Source organism: Phoxinus phoxinus (assembly GCF_949152265.1).
Source record: "Phoxinus phoxinus genome assembly, chromosome: 19".
In the NCBI taxonomy this organism is placed as follows: domain Eukaryota; kingdom Metazoa; phylum Chordata; class Actinopteri; order Cypriniformes; family Leuciscidae; genus Phoxinus; species Phoxinus phoxinus.
Window position 1 is genome coordinate 8,253,898 of NC_136894.1, and position 12,472 is coordinate 8,266,369.

Below are 12,472 nucleotides of genomic sequence, written 5' to 3' on the forward strand. Positions count from 1 at the left end.
AGTTTATCAGATATAAAATTTATGAAGGAATATAAATATAAATTTATAGCACTTGTCTGTAAGGGCCCTAAAATCTGGATTTGCTTACTTCTGTTTCCTCAGTATAACCCAAGACGGCAGTATACGAAAGGTTGTTGTGTTTTATATTATTATTGTATTTTATATTATATATTATATTACTTTGTGTCATTGCACAACTCTCTTCATGGTTTTAATGGCGCTGGCATGATCCCACAAACCCACTCACTTTCCAAAGATGATTCAGAAACACTTTATATTAAGATTAATTCCTCATTTGTTGTGCCTAAGGGAAGCAATAGATTTGTTCAATGCCATTATAGCTTTGACATTCAAATGTATTAAATAATGCAGGCGCCTTAGATAGTATAATAATAGCTCTGATGTATCAATATAAATCAAAATATATAGTCCAATGCAGAATAACAGCCTTGGTCTTAAGAGTGCTTTCAATTTTTAAACTCACTAGCGCACAAACATGCACAAATACACACACATTCATTCTTCTGTATGTCACTCTGTATTATCTGCAGGCTGACACACAGTGGGCGAGTGTGTTCTGTGCATTTAGATGCTCGAGAGAGAGGAGAGGCGAGAGAAAGACAATAAGCATGGCAGGGCAGATGAAGACTCACACACTTCCTGCTGAGGCTGTGACACACTTGCGTGCGTTCGTCAAAAAAAAAAATATCAATTTCCGCTTTATTCATAAATATCATTCACCGCCCACCACATCAGCAGCTGAAATTCCACTGTTCCCCCATATCACCTCGTCCTCTCAAATAAAAGGTCTGCCTCTATTTCAGCCATCACCACTTGATTTAAAGAGGCTGATAAAAGAAAGAGAGAGCTTTGGATTAATTAATTTTGAACCGTGAAAAATCTGCAAATGTGCTTAGAAAATTGCTTCCCCTGGCATAAGGGATTGTTTCAAGTGGAGATGTTTGCTTCTTCGTCCCCCACCTGCAGCTGTCAAACCCCCCTCCCCTTTAAACCTTACTGTGCAGTTTGAATGGAGCCATATTGGTTTATTCCTCCAGCAATCACTCCGCTCATTCTTCAAGCACGGACATATCAGCCAGTGATTTGGGAGGGGGCCTTGACCTTGGCCCAATCTTATCACTAATTAAACCTCATCTAATCCTGCTGTGCGAGCCAGCGGCACCTGCTTCTCTGGGTAACTGGGATGGGATGCATGCGTGAATATCTACTGGACTCGTTTTCAGCTTCCCAACTCATGCGTTGCTGTGCTCCCTAGCTAATCACAGCATATGATCTGTAGCCCAAGGCTCGGTGCGTACACCAACCCTCTGTTTGTGATTTCGGGATGTGCATTATTCATGCATTACCAGAAAAGCTGTGGCATTATTGCAGCTGGCCATTTCTGTATCTTAGGATAAAGGAAAGCTGTCGTCTTGTGCTGCATATGGTTGAATTATTGTCATAGTCCATTGTTGGCTGTCGCTTCTGTTTATTTGCTTTATTTCTTCATCAAACTGTAATCTCCAAGATAGCTTTCATGACTATGCTTGGCTGGCCTCAACTTATCTCCACATGAAGAGTTTCTTCCGAGCAACTTCTTAATACGTGCTCTTCAGTGGTGGAACCAATATCTGTGAGAACAAAGCCTTGAAACTGTTACCACGGGTGTTCCACAAGGCTCAGTCTTGGGCCCGCTTTGATTTTTATTTATTTACTGCCCCTTGGACATATTTTTTAGGAAGTACGATATTCATTTCCACTACTATGTTGACGACATCCAGCTTTACCTGTCTTCCATGCCTGGAGCTTAATAAGTTTGTGAATGCCTGTCCAGGTGTTTGCCAGTAATGTGATTTTTCACAATATATTCTAAGATGATTTAGTAAGAAGTTGCTAATAACATAAATGTATAGAATTATCTTCCTGTGTGTGTGTGTGGTTCAGGTATACTCTACAGAATGTCCCCACAAAGATGACAATATCTGAAATCTGAATACAGCTTATAAATTGTACTAAGTGATGTTTTTTGAAAACCCCAAAAGGAAGAATATTTTCTGTGATGGGTTGGTTTAGAGTTAAGGGATAGAATATTTGTTTATATTTTTTTCCCTTGTCTATTCAGAAACCTTTTGTCTGGGAATGTATGTAGACACTTAGCATGTACACTACATGTCAAAATTGTTTTTGTCTACAAAACAAATTTCAGGCATGTAAGCATTAGGTTTTTAAGATCATGATCATAAGAAAAGTTGTCCTTTTATGTCAGTTATACTGACCTTGTGCTGTCATAATCATGAACAGTTTCAATCAATGGTCTGATCTTTTGTCTTTGTTTAATTCAAAAGCTGTACTAAAGGAAAAGCAAGATATAAGAATGAGAAGTTTGTCTTCCTGAACGCATAAAATTATGTCCTAATGATGAAATCTGTGTGTTTGTGTGCTATAGGTGATGCAGGTGGTGAAGGAACAGATCACTCGTGCTCTCACGATCAAGCCTAACTCTCTGGATCAGTTTAAAAGTCGTCTGCAAAATCTGAGCTACACTGAGATCCTCAAATTGCGCCAGTCCGAAAGGATGAACCAGGAGGATTTCCAATCCCGGCCCATCCTGTGAGTCACTGGAAACTCTTCAATTATCTGAAGCACTCATTTCCCACAATCAGACTCAGTTTTGGTCCATGTGTACTGCACCTGTGTCCCACTCATGATTGAAAACAAGCCTTTAAATGGTTCATAACTAATTAAACTAAGAGGAGACTCCATTAAATAAATTACCCACTGCATTACAGTAGTGTCATTTGAGCTGGAATGTACAATCGCAGAGAACATTCTTTTTTTGTGCGTACATCAACATGCAATATAACAGTGAAATGAAAATGTCTGTGTTGAACTTCCAGAGCTTGTTTGAACTGAAACGCTGGAAATATCGCTCATGATTTCATGTTCTATCAATGTGAAATATGTAACATGGTTCAGTCTGTTCACTATAACAGAAATATCCATTTGTCAGCTTGGTTTTTGACAGAATACACAGTTCCCAAATTTTTGACCACTGATTTTTCCATTAGCTTTTATGATTCCCCCCCCCCAGTATTCACTAGAATTTTTAATTAGTTTTGTTTTTATTATTATTTGTATTTTTTAATTGTTATTTGTTATTGTAGCTAATTAATAAATTACTATTCATTAAAAAAAGCCCACTTTACATGATATTGAGGAGGGTTACTTTTTAATCCCTAACAAAATTAAACATAAAAAGGATCAAATCCAAAATCAAAACCAGATAAGCCAACTCATTACCACAGAATGTGATCAAAATGTTATTTCTCATAAATTACTTAGCTAATGCTCAGGGCATTGCTTAAATTACATGAGAGAAGTCTTTAAATGGCTAATTAGTATAGCAAATTCTCAGCTTTCGATCTAAACGCAGTAAATTTGGCAGTAGTACTAGCAAAACCACAAGATAAAAGGAAGTTTGCCTGGCTCTACCTGACTTGTGGTACAAAGAAATGTCTAAAGACCAAGTCTGTGTGTCACAATTGTTTTTGAGTCTTTCTTTGTGTAAACTGCCAGTAAAGTGGTGGATCAGTACTTTAAACTGCATTTGTCTGATGTTTCTCCAGGGAGCTTAGGGAGAAAATCCAGCCAGAGATCATGGAGTTGATCAAACAGCAACGCCTCAATCGCCTGTGTGAGGGCACCTGTTTCAGGAAGATCAGCAGCCGAAGGAGACAGGGTAAGAAAAACAACATGTCATAAGGCAACAAAGTGGCACAACAAAACTAAAAGCGATACAAGCTGCCTTTCTTGTTTCGTTCTTTCTTGGAAATCCAAGTTTTTGTCCTAACCAGCAGCTATGAACAACACTACATGTTGTCTGTTGCTTGATTCTGTTGTCAGCATTTCCCACCCACACAGTACATTCATTGAGCAACAATCCTGCACCTCATGTATGTTATCCATTAAACATTGGCAAGCCTGAGAGAGATTGCATGTGGTAGTAGAGAAACATAGGATATTGCATGACAAATCCCTCAAGGTTCTCTAAGGAGAACCATTAAAAGGATGCTGTTTGCTGAAGCAGCACAGAAATGAATGAAAATACATGAGTTTTTTGCATTAAAATATCAATATGCCCTCATTTTTCTTACTGTGTCTCTGTGGTGTAATGCAGCATTTTCGCCTCCAGTTTCCTCTAAAAAATTAGCTTGGCTCTGGATCTGTCTAGTTAGTACACCGTATAAGATTTATCTCCCCTAAAATGAATGTGCTTTCAGCTGAAATGTATCATTTCTGAGTGAGCAGAGCTTCACTAGCTTTCTTATGCTCGTCTTAAGTGTGTGAATTGATTCACTTAATGGGGTTGCTCCATTCTGCCTTTTATTGGTGACCTCTACTGGGCTGCTTCTTATTCGAAAACAGAACTTTGGAATTACAGGAATTTACAGACACCTTCATTGGTCACATTTTTTTTTATTTGCACATCAGCAATCCCATAGTATAGTGACGTAATGTTAGAATGATAGTTTTTATACAACTATTGTACATAAACACTTTGAAATGTATACGTCCTATGAATAATATTTTTATGAGTGCTATTATTAAACCGACAGCATGATTTAGCAAGTGTGAAAAATAGCCTTTTCTGTTGCTGAGAGAGCGGAAGTATGGAGACAATTTCAAACAAACGCTGAGTGGTGGGAGTGATAAAGCTTACGGCACAGATTGGAGAGTTGAAGGATCGTCAAATGTAATACGCGGGCTGGCTGAAGAGGAGGGCTGTCTGCTGAGCTCAGAGGGAGGCTTTATCAGTTAGCCTGGATAATTTAACACTCTTCACACTTCTACAGGATTAGATCATTCTAAGACTAGACACCTTGTCTATCTCTTGCTATGCAAACGTCTGCCTGCCTCTCTCTTTCTCCTTTCTTCCTTTCTCTATTCATTTGAGAATTTTTTCCTGTTTTATTGACATAATTTTCTTCAATTATGAATTTTTTGTTCACTTTTTTTTTTTTTTTTTTTTTTTTTTTTTTTACAATCAACCATTATATTATCAAAAGCTTGAGACACTTAATGACTTGCATGGCACCCTCTCATAATTTGACTGACATATGCATTACACATTTGATAAGTCGATATTTATCCAGTGGTTTGCCTTAATGCGACAAAGTTGAACAGAGTTCAGCTTTATGCAGACAAATTAAGCGGTGACTTGACTACTAATGAGAGTGCAGACATAGAAGCTTGTGTAAACAAAGTTGAAATAATAAAAAAATCCAGGGTGGGAATATTTAAATGTTGACATTTTTTGCCCCAACCTCAAAGTATTCCAGTCAACTTGCATATGTGGACTCAAACTTTTATTTGGTTATTTTCAATTCACTGGAATAGTTCCATGGTGTCCAGAATGCAGGATTGGATACAGCAGTAAAGGAGGAATGCCTATTAATAACCAATATTTCATTGACTTATTCTTATCCGTGTGAATGCACCACATGAAATAGCATTAAATAGTTACCTTTGCACGTGTCCACGTGTTTGTGGTATGTGGCAGTTATACTGTATATCAGTTTTTTCATTTCAGACACAGATAGGTCCTTAATATTTTTTATTCATTATTGTTATAGTAACCTTTGTGATAATATCATTTACTTTGAATCACATTAAATGTATTTGCGCCATTTCAATAGCTTGCTCCATGACATTCAGGTATGTTCTACTTCCTAATATTATCTTAGAATGAGGTTCCCCACAGGAGGTACTGACCACATGAAGCCACCAAAATTCCCAAGATAGCCCAATGTCAGACCATTGCTTTTGTCCATGAACAACTAACCTTTTCAGCAAGCTTTTAAGGACTGCTCTTAAACGACAGATTGAAGCGCACCTGTGGATTTTCACTGTGACAGGTGCTACATTGACATTTGAATTCCCTATTGTTCCCCCATAGCAAAGCTCTCTTCTCATGGTGGACAAAATGAGCTGTCCAGTTTCTACCTTGAATCTTAAGTATTGCAGAAGTTGCCTGAGGCTGAGCTTTCTGAATAATATTAAAATGTAATTCTTTTTGCCTTAAATTTAGACGGTGAACAATCCTCCTTCTGGAAGCCCACCTTCCTTAAGAATCTACTGTAGCTCCAACCCTAGTTAAAAATCCTGAGCCAGCTAATCTTCAGAATTACAGGTTTACATTGGGAGCAGATTGAGTTCAACTCTGAGAGATTTGAATGAATTGTTTTTGCTTTGTAGGTGTTACTTTAGATTGCCATACTAGTTTGTAAATCTTTGCATTTGATTGGGCTGCAGTGTCATCTTAAGGTTAAGGAGATCTTATGTTCTTAGTCCCAGATGTACTGTAGGATTAAGTGCATGCATGATGCCTGAGGAAAGGGCACCACAGCACTAGCATTCAGGCTTTTCTTAAATAAAAATAACTTATTTCCGCATCCACATCGCTCCCTCTGTCTCATGACTTGTGTACTGTATGTCATCAATTAGACTATAAATTCAGGAAAGCCATGTACAAAGGAAGCCCCCTTTTCATAATGCACGTGGCACTGCATGCATATTAAACCATTCTGCACAAATCTCTTCTGACATCTCAGAATGGGCTCACAGATGGCTGTTAGCTGCAATATCCATTGGTTGTTCATTGTACATTTGTAGTGGTGGATAAACGGCCCATTGAGCTGGTTTGTTGGTAAGCCAAAGCTACAGAAAGAGATCACCCTAGATCAAGCTGTTTCCAGCAGACTCCTTATCTCTTTGGGTGTGTATATGCAGCCTGTGAAGGGCCACCCTGCAGGACACTCTTTCATCCCACAATGTTTTTTAATCTGCCAAACTGCTCTTCCCAGCTATTAGGATTTGGATTCAGGCGCCAGGGTTGAGTGCCAGCTATGGCCTTCTAGGCTAATGTGAGCAGTCCTGGCAGTGATCACTTTTGTCTGCTTTTGGCATGGCACAGGAAGCCTCGGTTAGGGTTTTGGGGGGGAAATTGCCTGTCACGGCTTTACCCAATCTGCAGTGAAAAGCCAAAGAATATTTAGCATTGTATTAGAATGAAAGACAACTTGTTAGCATTGCATTGTGGAAGACTGACCTACTGCTCTGCTTCTTTACAGACAAGTTCTGGTACTGTCGATTGTCGCCCAATCATAAAGTTCTCCACTACGGGGATTTGGAGGAGAGCCCTCAGGGAGAGGTACCCCATGATTCCCTACAGGACAAACGTGAGTACAGCCTGCGTTCTGATCGTGGTGTAGTGTTTTCTCTCTATAAAGATGGGATTAAGATGGCCACACCCTCTTATGAATTATTCTTTGTTCCCTATGGTAGTTCCTGTGGCTGACATCAAAGCTGTCGTCACTGGTAAAGACTGTCCACACATGAAGGAAAAGGGAGCTCTGAAGCAGAACAAGGTGAGCAAAAATTCTCTTGAATATCCAAAGATCAAATTTTCCTTTGATGCAGTGGTGTGTGGCTTGGTGACAAAGGATGCATTAGTTATGCCTTGTAGCTTTGTGAGTAATGATACATCAGCACACTTCAGTTTCAAAGTCACCTTTCTTCTTCCCACAGAACAAAGCAGACAATGTCAAATGTATGCCACAACTGTAAAAAATGACTCCCTGTTGACCAAATTGATTAAACTTGAGGACAGGATATCAAGTATAGTTGGAACCTTCTGGCACAGCCATAAGGATCCCCTTAGTCCTGATGACACTGACTGTAAAATAACAATGTGTCTCAATTTTGTTTTTTTGTACTTTCTTTATGCAACATTTATCTTAAAAGGAATTTGAAAACACTTCCCTCACTAACTGCTGAAAAGAGACGGAATTCTGATTGTCTTGATAAGGCAGATTCTATTAAGGCTGAGAAGCACTGCACCAGTAATGCCTGTGGTAAACTTAACGTTTGCTGCAGAAGTATGCTGCATTTACCATTCCAAGAAATGATTATTGTGAAGAATTTGAAGGATTCCACTTTGGTCACATGATGGATCAGAGTTATTTTCATGGTTTAGAAGTATCTAGACCTGCTCCTGGATGACCTCATTCCTGCAGAGTTTAACTCCAACCTGCATGGAAGTTTCTAATAATCCTGAACCTTAATTAGCTTGTTTTATTAGAGTTAGAGCCACACTCTGCAGAAAGGCCCACCCCTGTACTAGAGCAGTCCTTTCCTTTAGTACTTTCCCTAGTGGGACCCGGTCTCTGGGTTGAAACCCACTGCCCTAGAGCATTTAACTCTAGTGGCCCTATTTTAATCTAAGTGCATGATCTAAAGCGCATGGTGCAAGTGCAGTTAGGGAATGTCCGAATCCACTTTTGCTTGTTTAACGACGGGATGGTCTAAAAGTGTTGGCTCTCTTCTCTTAATGAGTAATGGGTGTGTTTTCGGCTTTACGTGCAATAAACCAATCAGAGTCTCATCTCCCATTCCCTTTGAATGCCAGTTGCGCTCGCCCCATGGTGATAGTGGAAAGACCGAACGCGTCTCCAGAGTGCAAACGGATCTGCTTGTGCGCAAGGTTAAAGCGTGCGAGCAGACCACACAAGCCGGATTCCACCATATCTTTATGTACACAATAATAATATTTTACATTGAAATCCTTTTCTTAATCATATTTTTGGCATGTTTGTGTTTAATAAGCAGACCTTTTAGACCAGGTTTCAGTTGGTCAATGGCGCGGTCTATTTCAGTTCACGCGCCATCATGCTATTTAAACAACGTGATGCAGGACGTAAAAATTATAACTGCGTCAGGCTGAAACTAGCAAAAAACACTTGCATCGTGCATGGTGCTGCATTGCGCCGGGTGAATGATAGGGCCCTAGGTTGTCAACACTTGGTCTCCTGGTCTGAGATCCAGTACAGTTATTGTGAGATATTAATGTAGGCTTATAAGTAACTGCTGTTTAGTCGGGTCTTTGTACTCTAGAGTCTAGACAGGCCAAGGTGTCAGAAAAGTGTTGATAAGATCTAGGTATAGACATTTCAAATGTCCCATAGAAAGGATTAGATTGTTGGCCAACTGAAGGTGTCCCTTTCTTACTTGAATTGCTGACTTTGTTGGCATGTCCATAATTTTAACAGGGTTGTTACCAAATGCAATTACCCCAAAAACAACATGTATTTTCTGTGTAGATTTGAGTCCATGAGACTGAAGTGTCTTGTTAAGGTAAAGCATTGATGCACTTCCTACTGCTTTTTCTTGGTGCCCGGCAGGAGAAGCCGGTATACAATCACACACACACACACAACAGATTGGACCATCTGCTGTCGTAATATGTTCGTAGAGGATCTGCAAGTCACGCAATAGGAGGCACACAAACACAGCAGCCCCATTAGCATTTGACAGACGGTGTCAATTCTCTTTCCTTCTTTAGGAGGTGCTGGAGCTGGCTTTCTCTGTCCTCTACGAGTCTGATGAGTATCTAAACTTCATTGCCCCTGACAAGCACGAGGTGAGCAACCAGCAACTGCAAGCTACAAAGTGGTGTAGCACACCTCCTTTGTGTGATTTGGATTTTGTGCATGCTGTGGTTTAATGCCATGTTTTTTGGCTGTTTTTCAGTACTGTGTGTGGACAGATGGGCTGAATGCACTGCTGGGGAAGGAGATGACCAGTGAGTTCACTCGCTCAGACATGGACACTCTTCTCAACATGGAAATGAAGCTCCGCCTCCTGGACCTGGAAAACATCCAGATCCCTGAAGTTCCTCCCCCAATCCCCAAAGAGCCAAGCAATTATGACTTTGTTTATGACTGCAATTAATCCCCTTTCACTGGACTGACTGATTTTTCGTAAATGCATACTGGAAGAAAGACTCTTTCCTGCTAAAACTTGGCTCTCTAGTACGCCTCCTCACAATGGATTTGCTGAACTTAATGGACTTGGCTTAAAAGGCCTATGAACCATCTGGTCTGGTTGAAGAACCATTACAAACTGGTCCTCAGGTCCTAAACCACTCTAGTCCTGTCACAGTAATTTCCAGACATCTCTTCAAACAGTTACATTCCTCAAGCAGCCCACCTCCACCTGCTCTGGCTTAAAAATGGTTGTGTCAAGAATTTTTGTCCCATCATAATTTCTGGCTGTTCGGAGTGGGATGCTCCCTGTAGAGTGTGCAAAAAGTCTAGGGGATTGTGGCATGTAGCACTCACTGTGTAGTATGTTTCTCGCTCTAACAAGAGGCAGCTATATTGCTAGCAAAGTCCAAGTTTGTTCTTTCTCCAAGTATCCCATTCATGCCTCTTATACTGTAGACTGTTAAATTAAATAGGCAGCTTCATGCAAGAGGTTGCCTTTTTTGTCTTAAATCATACCTGCTTTGTGCGTACTTTGTTATCATTGTCTGACTATAATGCAGGCGTGTAGATATAGCTCTTTCCTTCACTTGACATCAACCAGACTCATGGCAGACTGCTGTAACATTCCAAAGCAATATTGAGCTTCTGTTTTTGTAAGCTGGTATAAACTTTTGTGATATTCGTGATTGCTGCCAAGTAGTCAGTATTATACATTTCTGTGTGTTAAGGAATTTCATTTTTCAGGGCCGTCAAATTTCATTTTGAACTTTCATGATTCATTTAATTTAAGATTGTGGGTATTATAATTGTTATGATTTATGATTTTTCTCCCCTCATGTTTGTTAGAACGCAACATCCTGCTGTTTACATTAAAGATGGATTCCAGTTCAGTTTAGTTTTTAGCATTTCTTTAATCATGCGGTCTTGCATACTTTATATCAGGGGCGACCAATCCTGCTCGTAGAGGGCTACCTACCTGAAGAGATAAGTTTTGAGTTTAAATGGCTTTAGGAGTGTTTAATTAAGGCTGGAACTTAACTCTGCTGGAAGGTGGCCCTCCAGAAACAGGACTGGACTCCCCTTGTTTGTATATATTATACTTCATATTTGCTTGTATTTTATATTCTTATTAATATATTCTGTATGAATTTGTGGGAACCACCTTCGATGAGTAGTGGTCTCCAGGGGCCTCATTTATAAAACGTGAATTTACTAAAATCCACGGCAACATTAATTTTTATAAAAATATACGTCTTTGACGTAGAAAAGTGCTTGGCGCCATGTCAGGTTCTAAGCAGATGCACACACTTTTCCTTGTGGCAGAGAGTTGGAGAACTGCAGGTATTTGGAAATATAAGCAATTCTTGCCACCCACCATCCTCAAGTAAAGGATTTTTGACAAAAAACCTGTGTACGTTTGTTCTCTGAATCGCACTTTTTCGTACGCACACTTGAGAAATGATCATAAGATCAAATCTAGAACGGTTTCTACGCAACATTTTATAAATGAGGCCCCACAAGAAGTGTATACACTTACCTCTCATATTACACAAGTAGGAACATACAATAGATTACTGTACTACCCACAAACACACAAAAAACACTGGCCATCACAGCCTGAGCGACTCGGGGTGTTCCGGAATGTTCTTCACAGCTCTGTGTGGTAATAACAGGGCCATCTTAGCAATAATCTGCTGGTCTGTGTAACTAGCATTTCCAGTGACTTCCTCCTCCTCACTGCCACCTCAACCTCCTTTAAAACCTGATGGCTGTATTATGCATGCCAAGCCAGTAGTTTACACATGTGATAGGGGGGTGCGAAATGACCACCATTCAACCCGAAAAAAGTAATATAACCATTCCAATGACTCCAAAGCTGTTTGGTTAAGGTAAAAACCTGCATTGTTCACCTTTAAATTATCAAAAAAATGTCAAAACAAATGCTACTTCTCAAAGGGTTCCATTTGAACATACTTCCCTACTATAGTAAGTGAAGAAGAGTAGCCTAATGTGACGAGGACTATTTTCAAATATTACTCCTGGTGAGATTCTGAAGTTGTGCATATGATGGACAATATATTATCCCATGAGGCCAAGGGAGAGTCTTTACATGAAAGTAAACTGGATTCAACCAGGACAAAGTGAGAAGTGGAAGGATATTGTCAACACTCATGCAGAAAGTTCATCTGCAACACTAAAGAGTCTCTGATTTGAAATTCTTTCCACAAGACCAGAATAGATGGGGAAAAACCAACGTGGCCAGTACGGGGATCGAACCCGCGACCTTGGCGTTATTAGCACCACGCTCTAACCAACTGAGCTAACCGGCCATGAATCACTGCGGAGACCTATATAGATACACAGATAAAAAATATATTACTTAACTGGCGTTTCTTTCCGAAACCTTGTCTTCGATGGTTTAAAAAATTAAGAATTTTCTTTCCATTAAATCCCAACAAGTTGTGTCTAAGTTGTGCTTGGGAAAACATAATTCTTCAAAGTCTGTTTTCAAATCTGAAATACAACCCTCCTCACACCAAAGGCAGATTTTTACCGTTTGCTCAATAAGCAGCTTGAGGAAGGATCAAGGATAAACTAAGGAAAAACTGATAATCTATTGAGGAGGAATAGTTCTTCTAATCTTCTGG

At 39.7% G+C, this 12,472-nt stretch overlaps 1 protein-coding gene across 11 annotated transcripts in view; it reads left to right on the forward strand.

Annotated features, from left to right (window-relative positions):
- The window catches only part of elmo1 (engulfment and cell motility 1 (ced-12 homolog, C. elegans)), an 80,535-nt gene extending 69,821 nt beyond the window's left edge, over positions 1–10,714 (forward strand). For all 11 annotated transcript variants that reach the window (XM_079590369.1, XM_079590362.1, XM_079590367.1 and 8 more), the window contains 6 exons: positions 2,447–2,610; positions 3,627–3,739; positions 7,131–7,238; positions 7,345–7,427; positions 9,401–9,478; positions 9,589–10,714. In XM_079590369.1, coding sequence (XP_079446495.1) covers positions 2,447–2,610; positions 3,627–3,739; positions 7,131–7,238; positions 7,345–7,427; positions 9,401–9,478; positions 9,589–9,789 — 747 coding nt within the window. In that variant the 3' untranslated portion in view covers positions 9,790–10,714. The remainder of the gene's footprint in view (positions 1–2,446; positions 2,611–3,626; positions 3,740–7,130; positions 7,239–7,344; positions 7,428–9,400; positions 9,479–9,588) is intronic.
- Positions 10,715–12,472: the final 1,758 nt, after the last annotated feature.